Genomic DNA, 19,485 nt, shown 5'->3' with positions numbered 1-19,485 from the left:
ACCACCCTTGCCACGTGAACCGCAGCAAGTCGCAGACCCTGGTTGTTGATCATAATATGCTCTGAAGAAGTGAAGGTGGCACATCGCAACCTTTAGTCATCTTACAAAAGTGAAAATCAAAAGAAAGAATTGATATCTGTGTTGCTATCTTGAAATGATATACCAGTATTTGTAAAGTGCACAGCTACCTCCGAAGTGGTGTCCCGGCGCTGGGGGCCCTCTGGGAGATAAAACAAGCTATTGCCCAGAGTCACATGGTGCTGGGCTAAACTGCCGCTGTCCTCGGGGATCGAACCTTGTGCCACATCTCTTCCTCAACTTGAATAATGTGCACATTCTGTAACAGATGGGAGCAAAGGGAGAATATGTGTATCAGTGAAAAACACATGTTAATTGATGTAGGATGCCACAAAATGCAACATCTTGTATTCTGCTAAAGAAAAGTAGTGTCCAAGATCTGTCTCTTTTGAGGATCTCTGCTTCCTTAAAAGATATCCATGACTTACTTTTGTGTCTTGACTCCAGTTACTGCTCATTGTGTTCATCCAGGTTGAGGTGTACCCGAAGAGGTGATTTGAACATGTTCAGTGACTCTGGCACAGGGGAAGATAGCACTGTAATTGGAAGTTGTGGCTCACTCCTGTTCACTGTGCCATTTCAGCATACTTAAAGCAGGAATGAACACGGTGAGCTGCACATACTGTAATGGCATTTCTGGCTCACTCCTACTTATGTGTTGGTAAAAGTTAAACAGATCTAACAAAGTTTAATTTTTTTCCTGATGGAAAGTTGCTGACAGAATCCTCTGTGCAATCCAGATGATCTTTCTATCTTTGAGTTTGATGATTCTCATTTTTCATGTGGGTTACATGCAGTTTGGTGTAACTGAAGTGGAGTCAGTCTGGATTTCTCACATTTTAAATCAGAGAGGAGCTGTCTGTCTTGTGATTGACCATGTTAAGAAGCCAGGGCTACATTTTATTTATGAGAGCCACAGCAACTCATGATTGTCTTGTTGCTTATTATGGTAGCAACCTTAAGCCTGTGCATAGTGTTGTGCCCTTCGTCCAGGGATGTACCAGTCGGGCCCAGTGTTACTTATATTCTAGCTTTCCAATTGCCTGTGGGCAGAGGCACAGAACATACAGTGAGGAAGTATGTTTGGGAACATTTATAAAACGATAAGATGACCAGTATGAGTAAAATACTGCTCTGTGTCTTTCTCATGGGCATCAATCTCTGCCAAGCTTTCCTTTTAGCACATGGCAACCAGTAACTAATCTGACTTGGGTACAGCGGGTGAAGGGAGGATTTATTTTGTAAACTGTGGGAGTCTGTTTTAGGTTGCGGTGAAGAAAAATGCACATTTACTGAGGTATTCGTTATACAATGCATGACATGCAGACTTTTTAGCTCTCTCCTAGCTATTGCGTAAGCAATCGCTATGCGAAAGATATAGATGTGCTCTAGGAAATCTTACCAAGAGGGCTTTGGAATGCGGATTATGCCCAGTGCATGTGCACCGGGCGCGCGCTCGCCATTTGCTCCCCGCACCCTTCCCATCAGACTTGAAAGGAAGCCGCTCGCACACCACCATTCCACCATTTGTCTGAGACTCTGCATCAGACTTCAAAGAAATGCCTCCCGCTCCCCCCCGTGCTGTTGATCCACTGTATTCCCCTTATGTTAAACAGCGATCAGTTACTCCACAGCTAAGTTTGTGCAACTTAAACCCATTTATTTACTTGTTTAAAATGGCTTTCTGCCTGTTTCATGGCGCATACATTACATTCTTTTCACCCGTATCAGACCACAGGCCAACTGTGCTAGTCTAAATGGATCCAGTGGCCAGGAAAAGATCTAGCGACCTCTTCCAGACCCTCCCCCGTCCTGCACACGCCCCCCACGCTCTCACTATTCCATTAGAGGAACTGTCTTGCGTACCTCCTTACCTATGAGGAATTTACGGCAAGAAAATCATGCTAAAAATAATTTTTGAATGCATCCTTCAGTTTTCTCCAGCACCTCCAAAAGTTAACAGTTTTGGGATATTTTTGGCCTCCATTAGCGCAGAGGTGTCAATACTCTTCTCACGGCTCTACTTTTAGGCAAGCGTAAACATCAAAAACTCTGTTATAAAAAAAGATAGAATTTAGCAATCAGGTGCTGGGTTTCTTGAGGCACTGAGTCTGTATTAAAGGCTAGTGAGAATGCCTAGCTTTTTGTTTGCTTTGTAAAAGAGGAATTTGGTGTTTAAAAGCCTATAATCCTGAGAACTCTGAAAACAGGTTGACAAGCTGCACTTTTCGTTTAGATGATGGTCGTACACCAGCCTCTCGTGTCTTAAGGGTTCCGGATCATTTAAACTAGAAATAGAGAAGTTCTCTAGGTTTTGACCATGTGCTGAAGCATTTGGTTTAATTGTTTTAATTTTAACCTTGATGCAGTTTCTGGTGCATCTGGATCAAATTAAAAAACAAATAAAGTGTACTCTTTGGAAACCATTGTGGTTGTGTTTGAAAGCACTGGAGGAAATAACGCTCACTTACGGAGTCTAGTGACGATATGTTCGCATGCCGCAACAGAAGAAAGATACCTTGATGCCATGTTCGTCTGCTGCATTTCCTGTGTCAGAAACTACGTTTATGTGTTGCTATCACGCAAATCTTATAACATTCATGAATATTGCTTTGAGAGTGCCCGCCGCTGTGCAAATCTTTTGCATTATCCCCTTTCCCAAAACATCTCTTGCGGTAGATGTAGATTTTTTTCTTTTTTTTATTCATATCTAGAGAATGTTTCTGTCTATATCTGTGCCTCTGATTTTTTTTTATTTTTTATTTTAACCTTCTTTCTGCCTCCTGCCCTATTCTGGATTCTGCCTCTGAGCATGAGTCTGCGCTTTAACACCAAACTTTGCCCTCCGTACAATAATACAGTCCCTTCAGAGAGACTTACCTTGTAGTCACAATTACACCACCACTACATCCACCACCACCATGTCCACCACCATGTCCACCACCACGTCCACCACCAGGCCACTACCACGTCCACCACCACGTCTACCTCCACCACCACATCCACTACCTCCACCAAGTCCACCACCACATCCACCGCCACCACAACATCCACCACGTCCACCACCACCACGTCCACCCTGGTGTCCACCAACACCACCACGTCTACCTCCATCACCACTTCCACCACCAAGTCCACGTCCACCGTGTTCACCACCACCGCCGCCGCATCCACGAATCACTGACAAATTATTAACGTTGAAAATATCGACCTACAGGAATACCGATGCAGAAATATCGAAGGCAAGAATATCGACATCCTATCTACAACATAAGGACAAAAATATTGAGGAAAAAAAATATAGATGTTAAAAATATCGTTTTTTTCTCCAAAAATATGAATGTAAAGTAAATAACACTAATAAATAAAATAAACATAGTTAAAAATATGTAGTAATGTGTAAAATTAATAAATACATATATATTATTACATTAAACATATACAGAAAATGTATAATATATACGCACTTAACAATAAGTTGTATTAATTATTTTAAAAATGTATAACTTAATAAAAAATATAAATTACAAATACATTTACAAACATAAAACATAAACATAAATAAAAAGTAAAGAATTATGTTTAATACATAAAAATTAAATATACCTTTAATATTTTTAAAATTAATTATATACTAAATTATCTAAATTTATACAAAAAAAATTAAATAACTAAATACATAAAAATGCTATTCAAAATCCAAAAAATACATTAATAAAAATGTTGGATAGCATAGAACTTAAAATTACTATTCCCACTCCAGAGAGCACAATAGTAGAGAAACCGTTGTATAAGTGTAGAGGTAAAAATTACTATTCAAACTCCAGAGAGTGCAACAGTAGGGAAAACATTGGATAGCGTAGGGGTAAAAATTACTATTCCAACACCACAGAGTGCAACAGTAGGGAAAGTGTTGGATAGCGTAGGGGTAAAAATTACTATTCCAACTCCAGAGAGTGCAGCAGTAGGGAAAGCATTGGATAGCGTAGAAGTTAAATCTAACATTTATAAATAATTGTTGTAAATAAAATAATTCAAAATTAAATTTTTAAATAACTCTACGTCATTTGCAAATACCCATTAATAATTGCTAAAAACATAATTACAATTGAATAATTAATTAACAATAAATACCAAGAAATATTATTTAAGGAATATCAATTACCAAATAAATATTGAACACTAAAATATTTTTCAAAACAAAAACATATTAATTAATAATTGATTAACTATTAAAAAATGGTAAACAAATGTTGTTTTTTTCAAATAACAATATTTTTAATGGAAAATCATTTATCAATTAATACAGTGAATTTCCAAATATTAAAAAGTAATTAACAATTAAAAATATTAATTACCAATTAAAAAAATTAATTGCCAATTAAAAAATGTAATTACCAATAACAAACCTTAATTACCAATTAAAATTAATTACCGATTAATATTGAATTATAAAAAAAATAACTATATCAATTAAAAATAAATAATTAATTAAAATTAAATTACGTACCACCCAATTCCCCTATAAACCCACAACCCGCTCCAGTACTAAAACATAAAATTAAATTAAATATACATTTTTTTAATATATAAAAAATAGTACACATATAATTTAAAACAAATAAAAAACTTAACAAAAAACATATAACACATGCATATAAAATACATAAATATCGATATTAGTAACAAAGAAATTAGTAACATCGATATAATTGCTATCGATATTACTTGCATCGATATAAAAAAAATCAATATTACCTTAGGGTCGATATTCTGTCCAACGATATTCTTGACCTCGATATTCTTGACCTTCGATATTTTTAACTCGATATTAATGTTGGTCGATAATTTGGAATCGATATTTTGACTGTGCACCCCGCATCCACCACCACCACGTCCACAACCACCCCCTCCAGCACCACATCCACCACCACTACATCCACCACGTCCACCACCACTACATCCACCACGTCCACCACCACTACATCCACCACGTCCACCACCACTACATCCACCACGTCCACCACCACCATGTCCACCACTACCACATCTACCACCACGTCCACCACCACCACGTCCACCACCACCAAGTCCACCACCACCAAGTCCACCACCACGTCCACCACCTCACTGTCTATCGCCCTCACTCTGTCTATCGCCCTCACTCTGTCTATCGCCCTCACTCTGTCTATCGCCCTCACTCTGTCTATCGCCCTCACTCTGTCTATCGCCCTCACTCTGTCTATCACCCTCCCTCACTCTGTCTATCGCCCTCCCTCACTCTGTCTATCGCCCTCCCTCACTCTGTCTATCGCCCTCCCTCACTCTATCTATTGCATCACCACAGCATCACTCGGCCCCACCACAGCATCACTTAGGGGCACCACAGCATCACTATGCGCTACCACAGCATCACTCAGGGGCACCACAGCATCACTCAGGGGCACCACAGCATCACTATGCGCTATCACAGCATCACTCAGGGGCACCACAGCATCACTATGCGCTACCACAGCATCACTCAGGGGCACCACAGCATAACTATGCGCTACCACAGCATCAATCTGTGCAACCATTCAACAACAACTGGTTCAAATATGTTCTCTCAATGTTTCAAGCTTTATTACAAATGTCACAAAAAGATGTTAATATTTCACTTCTGTTCTTGGATTTTCGTCACAATAAAATATACTGAACATAATCTTCACAAAAGTTATTTTAAGCTATTGCCATTATAAATTACAATAACTTTTTTAAAAGTATTAATTATAAAAAAAGCCATTGTTATTTGTAATATCAATACATCTAAGTCACGTAAATACAACACATATTGCATTACAAATATTATAGGTGTCACATTTGCGAAAGTTATAATTATTGGCATTGTAAATGACAAAGCTATTAATTTCGCTATTTTCAAAACCAACACATAAATAAAAAATGTCATTTACAATACCAATAGCTCAAACTTTCCAATTGCGAGACCTATTGCATTGCAAATGCTTGTTGAAGTAGCATTGCGTCTATTTACGTAAAGATAGCATAGTAGCTTCCCTACTGAATTGCGAGTACTAATGCTGTGGTGTGTGCTATGCTCTTAATCTTTTCAACACTACTCTGGCCTACAATACCTTGCAACGTTTTTGGAGGGAATTAATGTAACAGATAAATGCCTGTCTGTGTTACCGTTACGCATTCCATCGAAGCACAAGGCTACGAGAACTGCTTAGATGTGTTTCTGTCCCTGTGGCCCAGGATTGAGCGGTTGTATGAAAAGAATATGGCAGAGAGGATAGGGGCACTAAATTAAAACTGTTTCACAGGGTCTTTGCAATAACTCCTAAAATCAAATCCTGCACACCTGCTTTGAATTGTTTTCACATGCATACGGTTTCTAAGTGCAGCGAAGACTTGATATAGTAGGGTGGGAATGGTGAGCGGTTACCCTTATTTAATACTTAAAATGTCTGCATGCAAAAAGCCGGATTGGTGAAATGTGTTCAATGTTTTCAATGTGTTCAATGTTTTCTATAGGATTTCGTTCCAGAGAAGAAAGTTGTACAAAGGGGTAGGCCTCCGAGAAAGGTGTCCACGGGTGGACGGAAAAAAAAGGTGGGTAGCCATTTTAAGGTGAAAAAATGCATATCTGCTTTTGAATGACCAAAGCATCTAGCGACAGTGGTTTATAATAGTGCAGTTATCCCTGGCATGATGGATACTGACAGTAGCAACTGAAGAGCTAGAAGTGCCAGGCATCCAGTCCTCACATTACTATCTGCTTTTGCTGACTGTTTCGTTAAAAGGATATGCAAACTCTGCAGTTGATTGCTTGTGAGTCTGGAATGGTCCTTGTTGTTAGACGCTCAGGCTTGTTTCTGTCCATATGCTATTGTTTGAAATTTATGGGTGTAATACTTGGCTCTGCCATAAGGGTTGCGGCAGGTTGTTTAATCGAGATTACGAGTATTCTGCTGTCTCCTTTTGCTCTCTTTGAGCTTATGTGATCTTTATCTTGTGCAGTTGGGCATTTAATGTAATGACTTAAAAAGCGATGTGTTACACTGCTGTGGAAGCTCACTTAAGTTTTAAAAGTTGATGATTGGGGGAAATATGCAGTCCTGCCTATTTGTTCAGAAGGCAAAGGTTTATCCCATATTTGTATGTGTTGTATCTGTCCTTTGCGAATTGTGTAGACCGGCTGGGAGGACACCATTGCATTATAGTATTTTTGTTTTTAGTACCAACTTTGGAGGCTTCAGTTAAAAGCATGCACCTTTGGCACCTTCATTCCTTTCTCCTTGAACAGTAGGTTTGCTTCATGTGGCTTTTATTCCTACTCTTTGCAGGTGGTAGAGTCTGCTTCAGACTCTGAGTCTAAAGCTGAATTAGAGGAGGAGAATGAGAAGGAGGAAAAGAAAGAAGAGGATGAGGAGGAGGAGGAGGAGGATAAAGAGTCCGAAGTAAAGAAATCTGACTCTAGCTCTGATGTGCCTGTGAAGGAAACAGAGGTGAAGAAATCTGACTCCGGCTCTGGGTCTGACGTGCCCCCGAAGCAGCCAGAAATAAAGAAATCGGACATTAACTCAGACTCTGATGTGCCTGTAAAGAAGACTCCGCGAGGAAGGAAGCCAGCTGCCAAGAAACAAGAATCTGATTCTGAATCCGATGTTCCTGTGAAGAAAGCTCCCCGAGGCAGAAAACCAGGTGGGAAGTGGCCCGTACCTATGGAAAACTTTTTGTATGAAGTAGATTTAGTGTGCAATGCATGATCCTGATGCATCTGTTCATTATTAATGTGCTGCTTCTGATCTACGTGTTGATGTCGTCTTGGATTTTATTACTGTGCTAGTTCTACGTTTAGCTGGGAGTTGCCTGTAGAGTACAGAATAGAAGTCATAACATAATTTTACTTTACGTGTCTGTGGAGACACTTAACCCCAAAATTGAGCTCTGTTTTATGAGTGCTTCATGATTACTTCCCGGAAAAGCATTTAGGAGGAACAGTTCTATGTGAGCATAGGTATGATTGATGTGCATAGCCTTGGTAGGGCTCCTGTCAATTTAGTTGTCGTCCTCTGAAAATAAGTCTGTGCTGGACAGGACTCCTTTTTGCGGTAGATAACCTTACAACTTCACCAACGCCTTCAAGTGATGTTATGGCGAAAGTGGTTCAGCATTTAAATGTTTATATGCTTGAAATTGTCCTCCTAGGAAGTAGAAGTGGAAACATTTCAAAGAAATGAGAGATGGCCTTCTAAACAAGGAATTTCCTTGTAACGATAAAATGGGTGGTCTCGGTGTCCTTTCACCTTTTTGAAACCCACATTTTGCATATCATTAGCACAATACTTCTGTGCACGAAGCCACCAAAACATGCTAATCTGTGTAGTTGGTTCTGATGTCCATTTAAGCAAACGGGTAATTGAAAAACCCTCTGACTTTTACAAAGTACACCGCTTGTAAGGGTGGGATTTGGCCTGTCTCAATTCAATTCCTTTAGTACATCAGAGTGCATAATGAATGCGGCAGTTATTTTGCAAGAATCTAGATTTTTTGGGGGGGGGCCTCAGTGTGTGGCATAGCTGAACGGGCTTGATCTCATTCTTACAATGGAGAAGTGCTCTCTATAAAAGAAGTGCCAAACAAATCTCAAACTTCTAGAATTCTAGTTTGCTTCTTTAGACAAGAAGCGTATTTAAAACTTTAGCATCACATACCACTGCCATGGTGACTAGCTCCACATAATTAGTAGAAGCTGCTTTCTGCTTTTTAGACAATGACCCATAGTGTTGCAGCAAGAATCTGCTATAGAATGTATTAACTAGTAAAATCATGTTATTCTCTCAAATGTTCTTGCTCATGTTGCCCCCTGACTACTGAAGATGTGAACATGGTCATGCTCGTAGGCAGTCATGCTGGAAACGTTGTTAGCTTTAGTTACCAATTAGAGATTATTCTCTAGATGCCAGTAGGTGGTGTCATGGAGAAATCCTAGTTCTTTTCTCAAATATTAACTTTTCATGTGTTCCACTGCAAATATGATTTATCTGATGGTCATAGTAAATGTTCCTAGGCATTGCAGTATATTTGTCAATGAAAGCATGTGAGGTGAGCCTGTTATTTCTCTTTGCATGGTATGTGTGGAGTATGACTGTATTCGGAGATACTCCCGCAGATTCCCCAACTTCCCAGCTAACAAGACCTCATTTGTAAGAAAAGGGCTCTAAAAGAATATGGCAATGTATACAAAAGGTAATCGTTCTCTTACGTTTCCTTCTTCCTACTGGTGGATCATCCTTTTGCCGTTAAGGACCGTACCGGAGCACATAACCTCTGCACTAAAGAAGAGATGAGCACATGTTTGATTACACACGTGCACAGGATCTACTTAGAAAGGACGAATGCGCAGCTCTTTCTTCCAGAGCCACCCTTGAGCGTGTTGCTCTACTGCCTTCCCCCTAGTTTGTTTTCAGGAAGTTTTGCTGTGCGACTCCCCGCAGTTCATTGCAACTCGTAATACACTTCTGTAGTTTTACACCTATCACTCTTATTTTCATAGTCCTAGGTGAATCTTCTGCTTTTTTTTTTCTTTTTTGGATTGTACCAGAGCACGTAGGTCGGCACTAAAAAGGAGGTCTCTGCACGGGTTTATAAACAACTGATCGTTGTCCTGCAGCGCATCCTGCATTTTGCCACTTCCTTTTTTAACTCTACGCATGTTATGAGATTCTTCTAGTTGGATCTCTCTTCAGTGATTACTTTTTTGTTTTCAGTTTATTTTGCAGAGCTGTTTTTTCTTTTGTTGCTTTTTCAAAGCACTCCTTAATGTGCTCTTGATGCATGCTGCAGAAATCTGGTTAAGGGTAGGATCTTGGGGTTTGACCTGGTCACCGACCTTACTATTAAAATGGCTTGCTCCACATGGGACGTTCTTAATTGCTGCACATGTGTATCTCTTCGGTTGCACATTCGATTTTAGTTGCATGTTCTCTTCCTTGCTTATCGGTAGGGCAAAATGGTAGGCAATTCCCTTTCAGATCTGATCTTGGTAGCCCATGCTGCCAAGGTGTAAGGAAGAGTCTGTAGTGCTGCACTGTTCCATTCTAAGGTAGATGTTTCATGGCCTCTGAAGAAAGCAATCATTTTTAAAACCGTTGACATCGCTGAACATGGTATATAGGGGTTGCTGAGAAGACAGGTAAGAGTGATATCCAGGTAGGTACCTGTGAAAGAGCTTCCGCTTACACACAGCGTGTCATCCTGGGAATCGGCGCCAACTCACTTGACAGTAGACGAGGATTGAGTGCTGGACAAGGGGCACAGAAAGATAGCCCACTACTCTCATAGGCTCTCTTTGAATATTTGTACCGTATAGTTTTGAACTTCATTACGGCAACTCCAAGGATTCCTATTAGAATTGCAGGTAATGTACAAAACTGAGAGTGAGGATACTCCAGCCTAGTGCTGTGTTTATATTATTGCTTTCTAGGACTGCTGGTGCACAACATTAACAAGGACACTCCAAACCTAGAAATCAAAATCTGGTACTAGTACATTGTCTTGTAGGGTTTGCCGGGCTCTTATAGACCAGAAGCCGCAGTCCTGCTCATGGACACACTTACCTCAATCTCTTCCCCTCAGGAGATTCATGACTTTCTCTCAATAGCACTCTTGCGGTAAAAGTTAGTCAGATCACGACTTTTAAAGCCCGGTGAGCAGGTCACTATCTCTCACCAAAATTGCCACCGCTTATTCCCGTGATTAGTCGCAATTTGTACATGGAGACGCGTGGTGTGGGGAGCAGTTGCTTGTTCCTCGCTTTCCTGGATAATGCGTCCCAGAACCCGTGAAGTCACCATTGGAATTGCACAGGAACCGAATGTGACGCCATGAAGATGTAACTGCTTCCACATAAAACGTCTACTGTGGAATCTAATTTGAGTTTTCTAAAAAAAAAAAACGCACTCTTGTGTTTCTCATAAAGTAGACCTGCAAGAATCATTTGGGTATAAGAAAGTAAAAAATCCCAGTTTTGCTACTGGTATTTATAGCGTAGACCTTCGCCACTCATGTACTCAGTGTTCAAACAGCTTCACAGGGACCTATTATGCATGTTAATGTTTTTCTAAGAGAGACCCTTTAAAATGAACAGTTAAAAGAACTCTGTGCTCGGCCTCCAGACATGCTCAACTATCTGACACCTGAGTTGGTATTGGTAAGAGGTTTTCCCAACCGAAAACCGACAGTAGTTCCACCTGAGGTCACTCACGAAAAAGCACAAACCTCTTTTATGTTTTCTCTACAGCTGCTTTAGTATTAATCCTGCATGTTTTTTCGGTTGGCAGGATTCTCCTGTGTTATTTTTGCCTGTTCATGAGTGCCAGTTTTGCCTCATTTACTTTAAAGATATAAGACCTTTTTACATATTGGTTCTCAGTCATATTTTCTCCTCATATATTGGAGTTGTACTCTTTCCTTTGGACGTCTAAATTTGAGATCATTTGATTTTAGTCATGCAGTCAAATGCATTCTGTAATAAAATCGCTGCAGCATATTTTCTAATGTGGGCTTTGAATTTAGTGAGTGATCTTGCGTATTGATGACTGCTTCACTGCGTTTCATAACCAAGGCAGTTGACTCCATGACCATGCTTAATTTTTATCGCTGCTTGGCCCTGGCTCTTGTTTTTAAACGCCGACCCTTGTTTATGAGAGTACACCAAAGGGAGGAGCACTCTGCTTATTTTTATTAGCACATAGCAAGAGTAAAGCAATGCAATGTATTTAAAAAATAATACATCTTGCAGTTCCAGCTTGGAGTGATCTGCAATAGTCCAACACATCACATTTGTTTCAGTACGATGGTTAGTAGGTAATGCTTACACCACCAGTCGGCAGAAGTGGCAGGAGCACTGGCCAGTGTTTGCTCCAGTGAAATACGTTTGGCCCTGGCACATATATACATATATAATATATATATACACAACATTTGTGTAGATGTTCTTCATCCTGGCAGGGCCTATGGGCTGTTGTTTATTTTCCATCAAGTGACTCGCTGGTGAACTGGTGTGTTTATTAGCTATCATATTATTTTTAAAATAGTCATCTGCAGCCCACTATAAACATGGTTCTTAATTGATGTAGACAATAACCCTAGGCTTGTTTTTTAATTGCTGTCTTATGCTGAGGTTTTTTAAACATTTTGTTTTACTATAAATAATGCTTCGCAATATTTTATTTAATTAAAACGTCTAGTGACACTGCTAGCATTGAATTTAAGATTCACATGAGCTGGTTAGGAGCAGCAGTGCATTTAGTGTGAAGATGGAAATACGGGTCTTGATGAATCAAAATTTTAGCATGGTGTATAGTTGGCATTACGCTGTTCTAAGGGTTTTGGCTAGAGCTAGGTCCTTTTTGTTAATTTTCAGTGACTGTTCAAATGTATGCAATATTTCAGACCAAGTTCCAGTTGATGGAATTATGCAAGCTATTTGAATTGGGCATGAAGCAAATGTCCTACATTCTGCATATATTCAATTCGATAAGATGAGGTAAGGAGAGTGAACGAGGAGTAGAATGAAAGCTTGGGTATGGGTTGGAAAATCTTGAAAAAGTAGTCCTAGAAAAAAGTGTGAGTAGGTGGTGAAAACGGAGAACAAAAAATGGGAGGGGGGGGAAAGAAGAGAGCGGCTGTGAGATGAGCAGAAACAGTGGGTTTTGAGGTGTTTTATGAGAAGTGAGGTGAACAACTGAGACGACAAACTGGAAAACAGTAGAAGCACTTCTTAAGTTTTTGCAGGGCCGGCATGTGCAGAAACTGGAGTTAACTGGCCTTAAAATATATTGAGTTGGTTTGGTTGGGAAAGGCTGTAGGCAGAACAGGAACTCGATGTGGGGAGTGAGAAATGGCTTAAACTAACCAATGAAATTGTAATAAACCAGGATGAGGCTGACTTAGAGAGCCTGTACTTTAGGGACGTGGGTGGTGAGGGAACATAATGTCTGTTTGAAAACTAGATGAGATCTCTCGGTATCACTCATGGTCTGGATCTATACCAATAGAGCAATTAAAATAGCTAGTTAGCAATATTTCAGCCATGTGTGATAGAAAGATTAAAAGACCTTTTGTAACTGAAGGAGGTGAATAATTGGTCACTGGGTATGCTGGACCGCCATCACTGAAATGACCTAAGATCATGTGCATGATGGAGCTTCAGCATTGCTCAAGATTTGGCTCTGTTCACCCCAAAACGTAATTCTACTGTCTGGACTATCATCAAGTGTTTGCATTGGAAATGTACTGCCGCTTGACCACCTGCTAAAACCAAGTGCTGTGGGCAAAAAGCTGGGCTAGGTATTACATGTTGATTGTACTATCTCAAAGTTGCGTCTGCGCTAAAATTAGTTTTTGGAAAAATCTGAATCTACTGTCTTTCAACACTCCACATATGACTGCACAGAATTCGTAAAAAATGTCATCCATGACATGAACCGCCTCACAGTGCAACTCCTTCCCATTGCTTCTTTGAACTCCACACCAATAGTTCATCCCACAGCTTGCACCACCAAAATGTTACCTGATATCTAATCGTCTAACTTACAACATCTCACATATGTTGTATATATTATTCGCTGAACATCATTCAACAGGCCATTATATAATGAATGTTCTCATAGCACTCCCCACCGCAGCAATATCCTAGAATCTGCCACCCATGATGTATCTCACATGGGCTAAGGTAGAAAAGGGCAAGATCAATATCACAATATCTGTCCCACAGTGCACTGCCTTTTTGGAGCACTGATTTATCGCAAACCTTCATATTTCAAACCACATCTCCCAGTGGATAGCTGATTGTGGGTTGAAACCCTTTTAAAAAAACACACCATACTGCAGATCTTGGCCAGTACTCGTTGGTATAAAGTTCCACTCGGCCAAGTAGCTGGTGAATACTACAAAATGTAAAGGTATCATACTCAGTACATTATCTGTGTGTGTATGTGTATATGTATATATGTGTATATATATATATATACACTGCATCTGGGATCACACATTGTGCTCTTGTTTATTGAGGCATGCTTGATGGTCTAATAAATGTTGGCAAAAAGGAACTCTACTTCATTGGCTAATTAATATTTAGAAGAGGTCCCTCCTGACATTGGGCTGGGTAGCAGTTTGGTAACTTAAGGCCTCATGATGATGGCGGTCCGGCGAACATTCGACCACCATCGTTTTGCATCCAAGGAGTCGGCGGTCCCAACAGCCCAATTGTGATACAACTTGCGTGCAGGCAGTCGTAAACTTTCCTTTTTCCATTGTGACTTGTGCTGCGGCCCGGAAAAGGGCTGCAACACCAGCCACAATGGAAAAGCAATGCTGTTGAACATTCATGCACCAGGCACCATGTGGTGCTTGGCTGTGTGGAGGGGCACCACATGCCCTTCCCCCCTGGGCCCCATAGCGGAGGCCCACAGTGTACAGGGCCCTGCTAGGGGCCACCAAAGTCCCTTTGTCTGCCATTACATGGTGGTTGGTCCACCATGTAAATGCATAGGGACATGGATATCGTAATTCCTACTGCGGTGCCTCCGCAGGCACGGCCCCCATTGCAGGGATCACGGTCGGACCGCTACCCAACTGGCTCCTTGAACCTGTCGGAGGCAGCAATCTTTTCTCCCCTGCCCAAATCACTCCGACCACCAGCATTGTAATCTGGCGGTTGGACCGGTACTCTGGATGTCGGACCTTTTAATGTGGTACTGACTGAGCTGAAAGAACCAACCTTTTGGGGCAATGTGAATGTATCTGAAATCACCTCCTGAGAAATGTGTTTATCTGCTTAACACAATCCAGGTTCACTCGTTAAACTAAATGCCATTCTCTTCTTCGTTCATATCAGAATTTCGACTTCAGAAGAATTATTTTGATTTCTTATGTCAACCCACAAATACCAGCTAAACTACGAACAACAATTCTGAGTGCATGAAAAGTAGAACTCTAAATACAATGCGCTAGCCTGATCTCCTGTTTCCTTAAGTTTGCCTCTTACACACCAGCAACCCTGTGATTTGTTGTGGTACTCTGCTGTGGGTTGCCAGTGGTGCCTAAGATATCACCAGTAAATAAATAAGTAAATGACTGAGAAAGGCTAGCATCCTTGTTTTATTTGCTTTCAATATTCTCAATCAATGTTGCGGGGAAGACAGATTTGTTGTTCTGCATTTATTTTGAATTGCAGAACACCCATCGCTTTCATTTGACTAAGAAATTGGGACACCTCTTTGAGTAGGAATCTTTTTAACTTCTTCAGTAATCCAAAGTTGAGCTGCATACGTTCACATGGAGAGCTGCTCATGAAGCCAGGAAATTGAATGGGCACAACATAGTTACCAGTTACCCAGGGTTCTCCTTGATAGCGAATGCAAAAATGTAAATTTCCCATCACTAACCCAACAGTTCTTTCCCTCAACATAAGGGAATAGCTACACATTCTAGAGTATAAGACCATGTTTCATTCTTTAGTTACTATAAAACTTGTCCATTTCTCAAAGATGCAGTTTTTACTCTAAATTTCTTTTAGATACCGTCTATCTCAACCTCTATAGTCTTCATACTGTTGTGACAGGAGTGCAGTGCAAAATTAAAGGTGGCTGCGCTGTGACTTAGCTTGCATGACTGCAGAAGAGCGACTGCCTCTGTGCCATCAACACACCATCTATAAAGTACCATTTATCAATTATGCATTACAAAAATGGCTGATCTGTGTAGTGGAGGTCTTACTGTTAAATTCACACTGGAAGATGCACAGATTTCCCTGTGAAAACTGCAGCCTGATCTGGTCAACCTTTAGGTGAAGTCTATGCATTACCTGAAACTTGTATGTGAACTCACTGATTGGACCTGGGCTTTCGGTATGCCAGGTCATGGTAGCCCTGCCAAAGATTGAGGCGTTTCCCACCCTTTATCTGTTTTTGACAAAACCGCTCTGCCTCATGGTTCCAAAGTGCTCCAGCCCTTAATGTTGGGGCATACGCGCAATGCCCTTCACCAGGTTTCTCGTTCTTTCCATGGCCGTTCCACATGCGCATAGTAACCCTCCTGGATATAGCCGGAGGTGTTTTGTAGGCACCCTTCTTTAGAGTTGCTACTCCTGACAGCCCTTTCTAGATCAAATTGTTCTGTTTTTAAAGATACACTTTTAATTGGATATGGTGATGGTAGCCCAGAAAATATGCTTCTAAGTACTCCCTGGTTTGGTGGATTGTCTCTTACCCCCTCAATGCCAACTTTGTTTTAGACATTCCTGCCATCTCTGGAAATTTCTTCTGCTTGGTTAGGACAAAGGAAACGACTATTTCAAGTACCCAAACGTGACCGGGTCAGGACCACAATAATGAAGCTTATGAAATGTTGAGAGAGGACCCTTCAACTCTGTCCCTCTTGAGTCAGCCAACCAACTCCAATAGAAACCCATCTTCCAAGTGTCCGCCAGAAACCGTTGTGCCATGATGTTTCGAAAAGCTTTTTTTAAGCTCCAGAGTTGATACCCAGTTTCCTCCAAGCAGGCCCAGGAAAACACTTGGCCAGGCCTTTGATGGATGTTTCAGCTGTATCACCAAAGAACAGATGTGCTTGGATATCATAACAGCAGAATAAATGAAAAGGGCTAGAATGCCATTTGGAGTACACCACTTACCATAGTAATCCATGTACTCTTTGTCATTCAGCCCCTTCAATATTGAGGCTTGTCCATTTTCTCTTTGTTGTGTTAACTTGCATTCATTATTCATGAAAACGAACAGAGGTGTAGTAAAGGCAGAGGGGGTGTGAGTGTTTAAGGGGGCTAGAAACTCTGCATCCATGTAGCCACACTTGTGCTTGGACCTCCTTTTTTAGTGTTGTTAACGTGCTCTGGTACTGTCTTTAAAGTGGCAAGGACGCTCCACAAGTATGGTGCAAGGACTTGGGAATACAGGAGATACTAGGGTGAGTAACTTGTACTGCATATGCTGCAGAAGTCCGGGTTAAAAGACAGTCGGTCCTGTGGGGTTCAGATCCTAGCATCTGACCCCTCAGGCACTGCTTGCTGTGCCTGGGCCGCAGTCACCTGATACATACTTGTAATGTTTATGCTTCTTTTTTAGGTCGGCCCCTACAGTCAAACCCATATCGTTTGAAGACTCTCTTTGAATCAAGAGTTCACAGAAACCGTGGCAGCTCTACAGCTCCAATTATCGAATCATACAAGCCCCAGAGTCACATGTCCGCATTTGCCTTCTTCGTACAGGCCTGCCAGGTGGAGATTCGGCGCCGGCATCCAGGAGCCTCTGTAAATGTGGAGGCGCTGTCAAAGGCCTGCACGGTGCGCTGGCGAAGCACCTCACCCCGTGAGAGAGCCCTTTTCGAACACTTGTCGCATGGAGCCAAGCGGCGTTGTGGGATTGGGAAGAATGCTGAGCAGCCCTTAGTGCGCCGGGGCAGACGTCGCCGCAGGGACCCATATGCACCCAAAAAGCCACCGACTGCATTCTTTCTGTTTGCCTCTAAGCACAGACCCCAGATACGTGCAGAAAGCCCTGGCCTGACCTTCTCCCAGATCTCCAAGATGCTGGGCCAGCAGTGGTGGGAGCAGACCCCTGAGCAGCAAATGCCCTTCATTATTAAGGCAGCTGCACTTAAGAAAAAGTATGATGCTGCGCTGGCAGCCTACCGGGGTGGACGCTTACCTGCCAGGCAACCCACCAAGAAAGAGAGGGTACAGGAAAAGAAAAGGGAAGAGACTAAAGAGCTGGAGGCCCACCACAACAGGGGGCCTGAGGATGAAGGGGAGGAAAAAGTAAAGTCAGAAATGGAGATGCTGGTAGATCACAGTGGGGCTCTAGCACTAGGGGAGCAAGAGGAAGAGGAGGATGGTGAGGAAGAGAGCGATGAGGGGTATGAAGATGGAGGTGGCTGTCTGCCATGGGAAGAGCTGGAAGGAGGTCGTGGGAGCACAGAGGAAGGAAGAGTGTGAGGAAATGAGGAAGAAGAGCCTTTGGAGGTTGAAGATTGGCCTGTCATGACACACCTCGAATAGCTCACAGGACCCGAAAGGACACTTTTCCTTTTACTGATTTCTTATGTTGTGGGTCCTGGTGCTTACGCTGCACCCTCTTTAAAAAGTATGATCCTGGAAACCGAAAGAGACATTTACTTTATCTCAGAAATAGCCCGGGCTCAGTGTGAGATCGGTACTATCTGCATTTTTAAAGACTGTAATGTGAAGCTGAAACTTTAAGTCTTGTTTACCGCTGACTTTTCACTTTTTTAAAAATAAATATTGTTAAAATTCGTAGATTTTGCAGTGTCCTCTCTGCAGTGATGCACCTGTTACGTTTACTACTTTAGTTATTTTGAGTATTACAGATACTACTTGATTATTTGTAGACTGGTCTTTTTTATTGTTTTTTTGTCTAGAGCGTATTTGTGTTTTGTGTGTGATTTTTGTTGGTGTTTCTGCAAGTGATTTAACATTAATAAGAATACCCAGAACATTGCATTCAAGCCTAAAAGTATAAACATACGTTTTTTCCCCCCATAAGGGGCCAGGTCACAGTATGTGGAGTTTTATGCTCGACACTATAATGAGCAAACGCTTCTCTTAAGTTTACTGTTAAAGTTTTCTGACAAGTTGTTCTGACCTGGCATTGATAATAGCTCTAAAATGCTGAGCCGTCCCAACACTGTAAGCAATCAACAGGTTTGGTCTTCGTAAAGCACCAATGTGACTCCAAGGTGCTTGATCCCACTGCTTCCTGCTTCGAGGAGTTAGTCATCCTGCTGTTAATGAGCCTATGGTATTACACCTATTGAGCTCTGCGTGAAGGACTATATTCCGCTGGTGCTGCCACCAAACGAGTTGGCTGATAACCAGCCTTACCTTCACCAATACAAATCCCAGATACTCGTGTGTGCCTTCACGAAGTTTATAAGCCAGTGAAGGAATGTATATCCTTTCTTCCTCCTATAGTGACGCTTTCTCAGCTTCTGCGCAAAACTGTACCTTTCCCGCAGATTTGGGGACTTGTGTCCTCTGAGGGACTAGATTAAAATAGAAAAAAGGAAACCATTTGTCTCCTGCAACCAAATGATGTATCTGCTGTGAGTAAAAATTTCTATCCGCCTGGTTTCAGAGTCGAGAGCTGGCCAAATGTGTATCGTGTTTGCACTTGATGCACAGCACAGAGATGTTAAGTAGCCTACCAGGTCCTCATTAGCTACCAATATTCTTTATCGGCTTGTTGAAATGCTGTTCTGTGCTCTGGAAGCCTATTCAGCCATGGAGTTCATAATCGGAGCCCAGATTGTAATCTCTTTCCTGAATCTTGATGTATCCTATTTCTCATGAACTCTCTTTGAATC

The 19,485-nt window shown here is 41.5% G+C and overlaps 1 protein-coding gene across 2 annotated transcripts in view; it reads left to right on the top strand.

Moving 5' to 3' along the window:
• Positions 1-19,485, top strand: part of HDGFL2 (HDGF like 2) — a 113,437-nt gene that overhangs the window by 22,397 nt on the left and 71,555 nt on the right. The window contains exons 6-8 of one of the 2 annotated variants that reach the window (XM_086947065.1): positions 6,613-6,690; positions 7,425-7,782; positions 17,229-18,415. In XM_086947065.1, the coding sequence (XP_086803191.1) occupies positions 6,613-6,690; positions 7,425-7,782; positions 17,229-18,097 (1,305 nt within the window). In that variant the 3' untranslated portion in view covers positions 18,098-18,415. Of the gene's footprint in view, positions 1-6,612; positions 6,691-7,424; positions 7,783-17,228; positions 18,416-19,485 lie in introns of those variants that run through there. The other variant, XM_086947064.1, reaches the window with a different exon arrangement.

This window comes from Lissotriton vulgaris, chromosome 12 (genome assembly GCF_964263255.1).
Source record: "Lissotriton vulgaris chromosome 12, aLisVul1.2, whole genome shotgun sequence".
In the NCBI taxonomy this organism is placed as follows: Eukaryota; Metazoa; Chordata; class Amphibia; order Caudata; family Salamandridae; genus Lissotriton; species Lissotriton vulgaris.
This window is presented reverse-complemented; position numbering and strand designations above follow the sequence as displayed.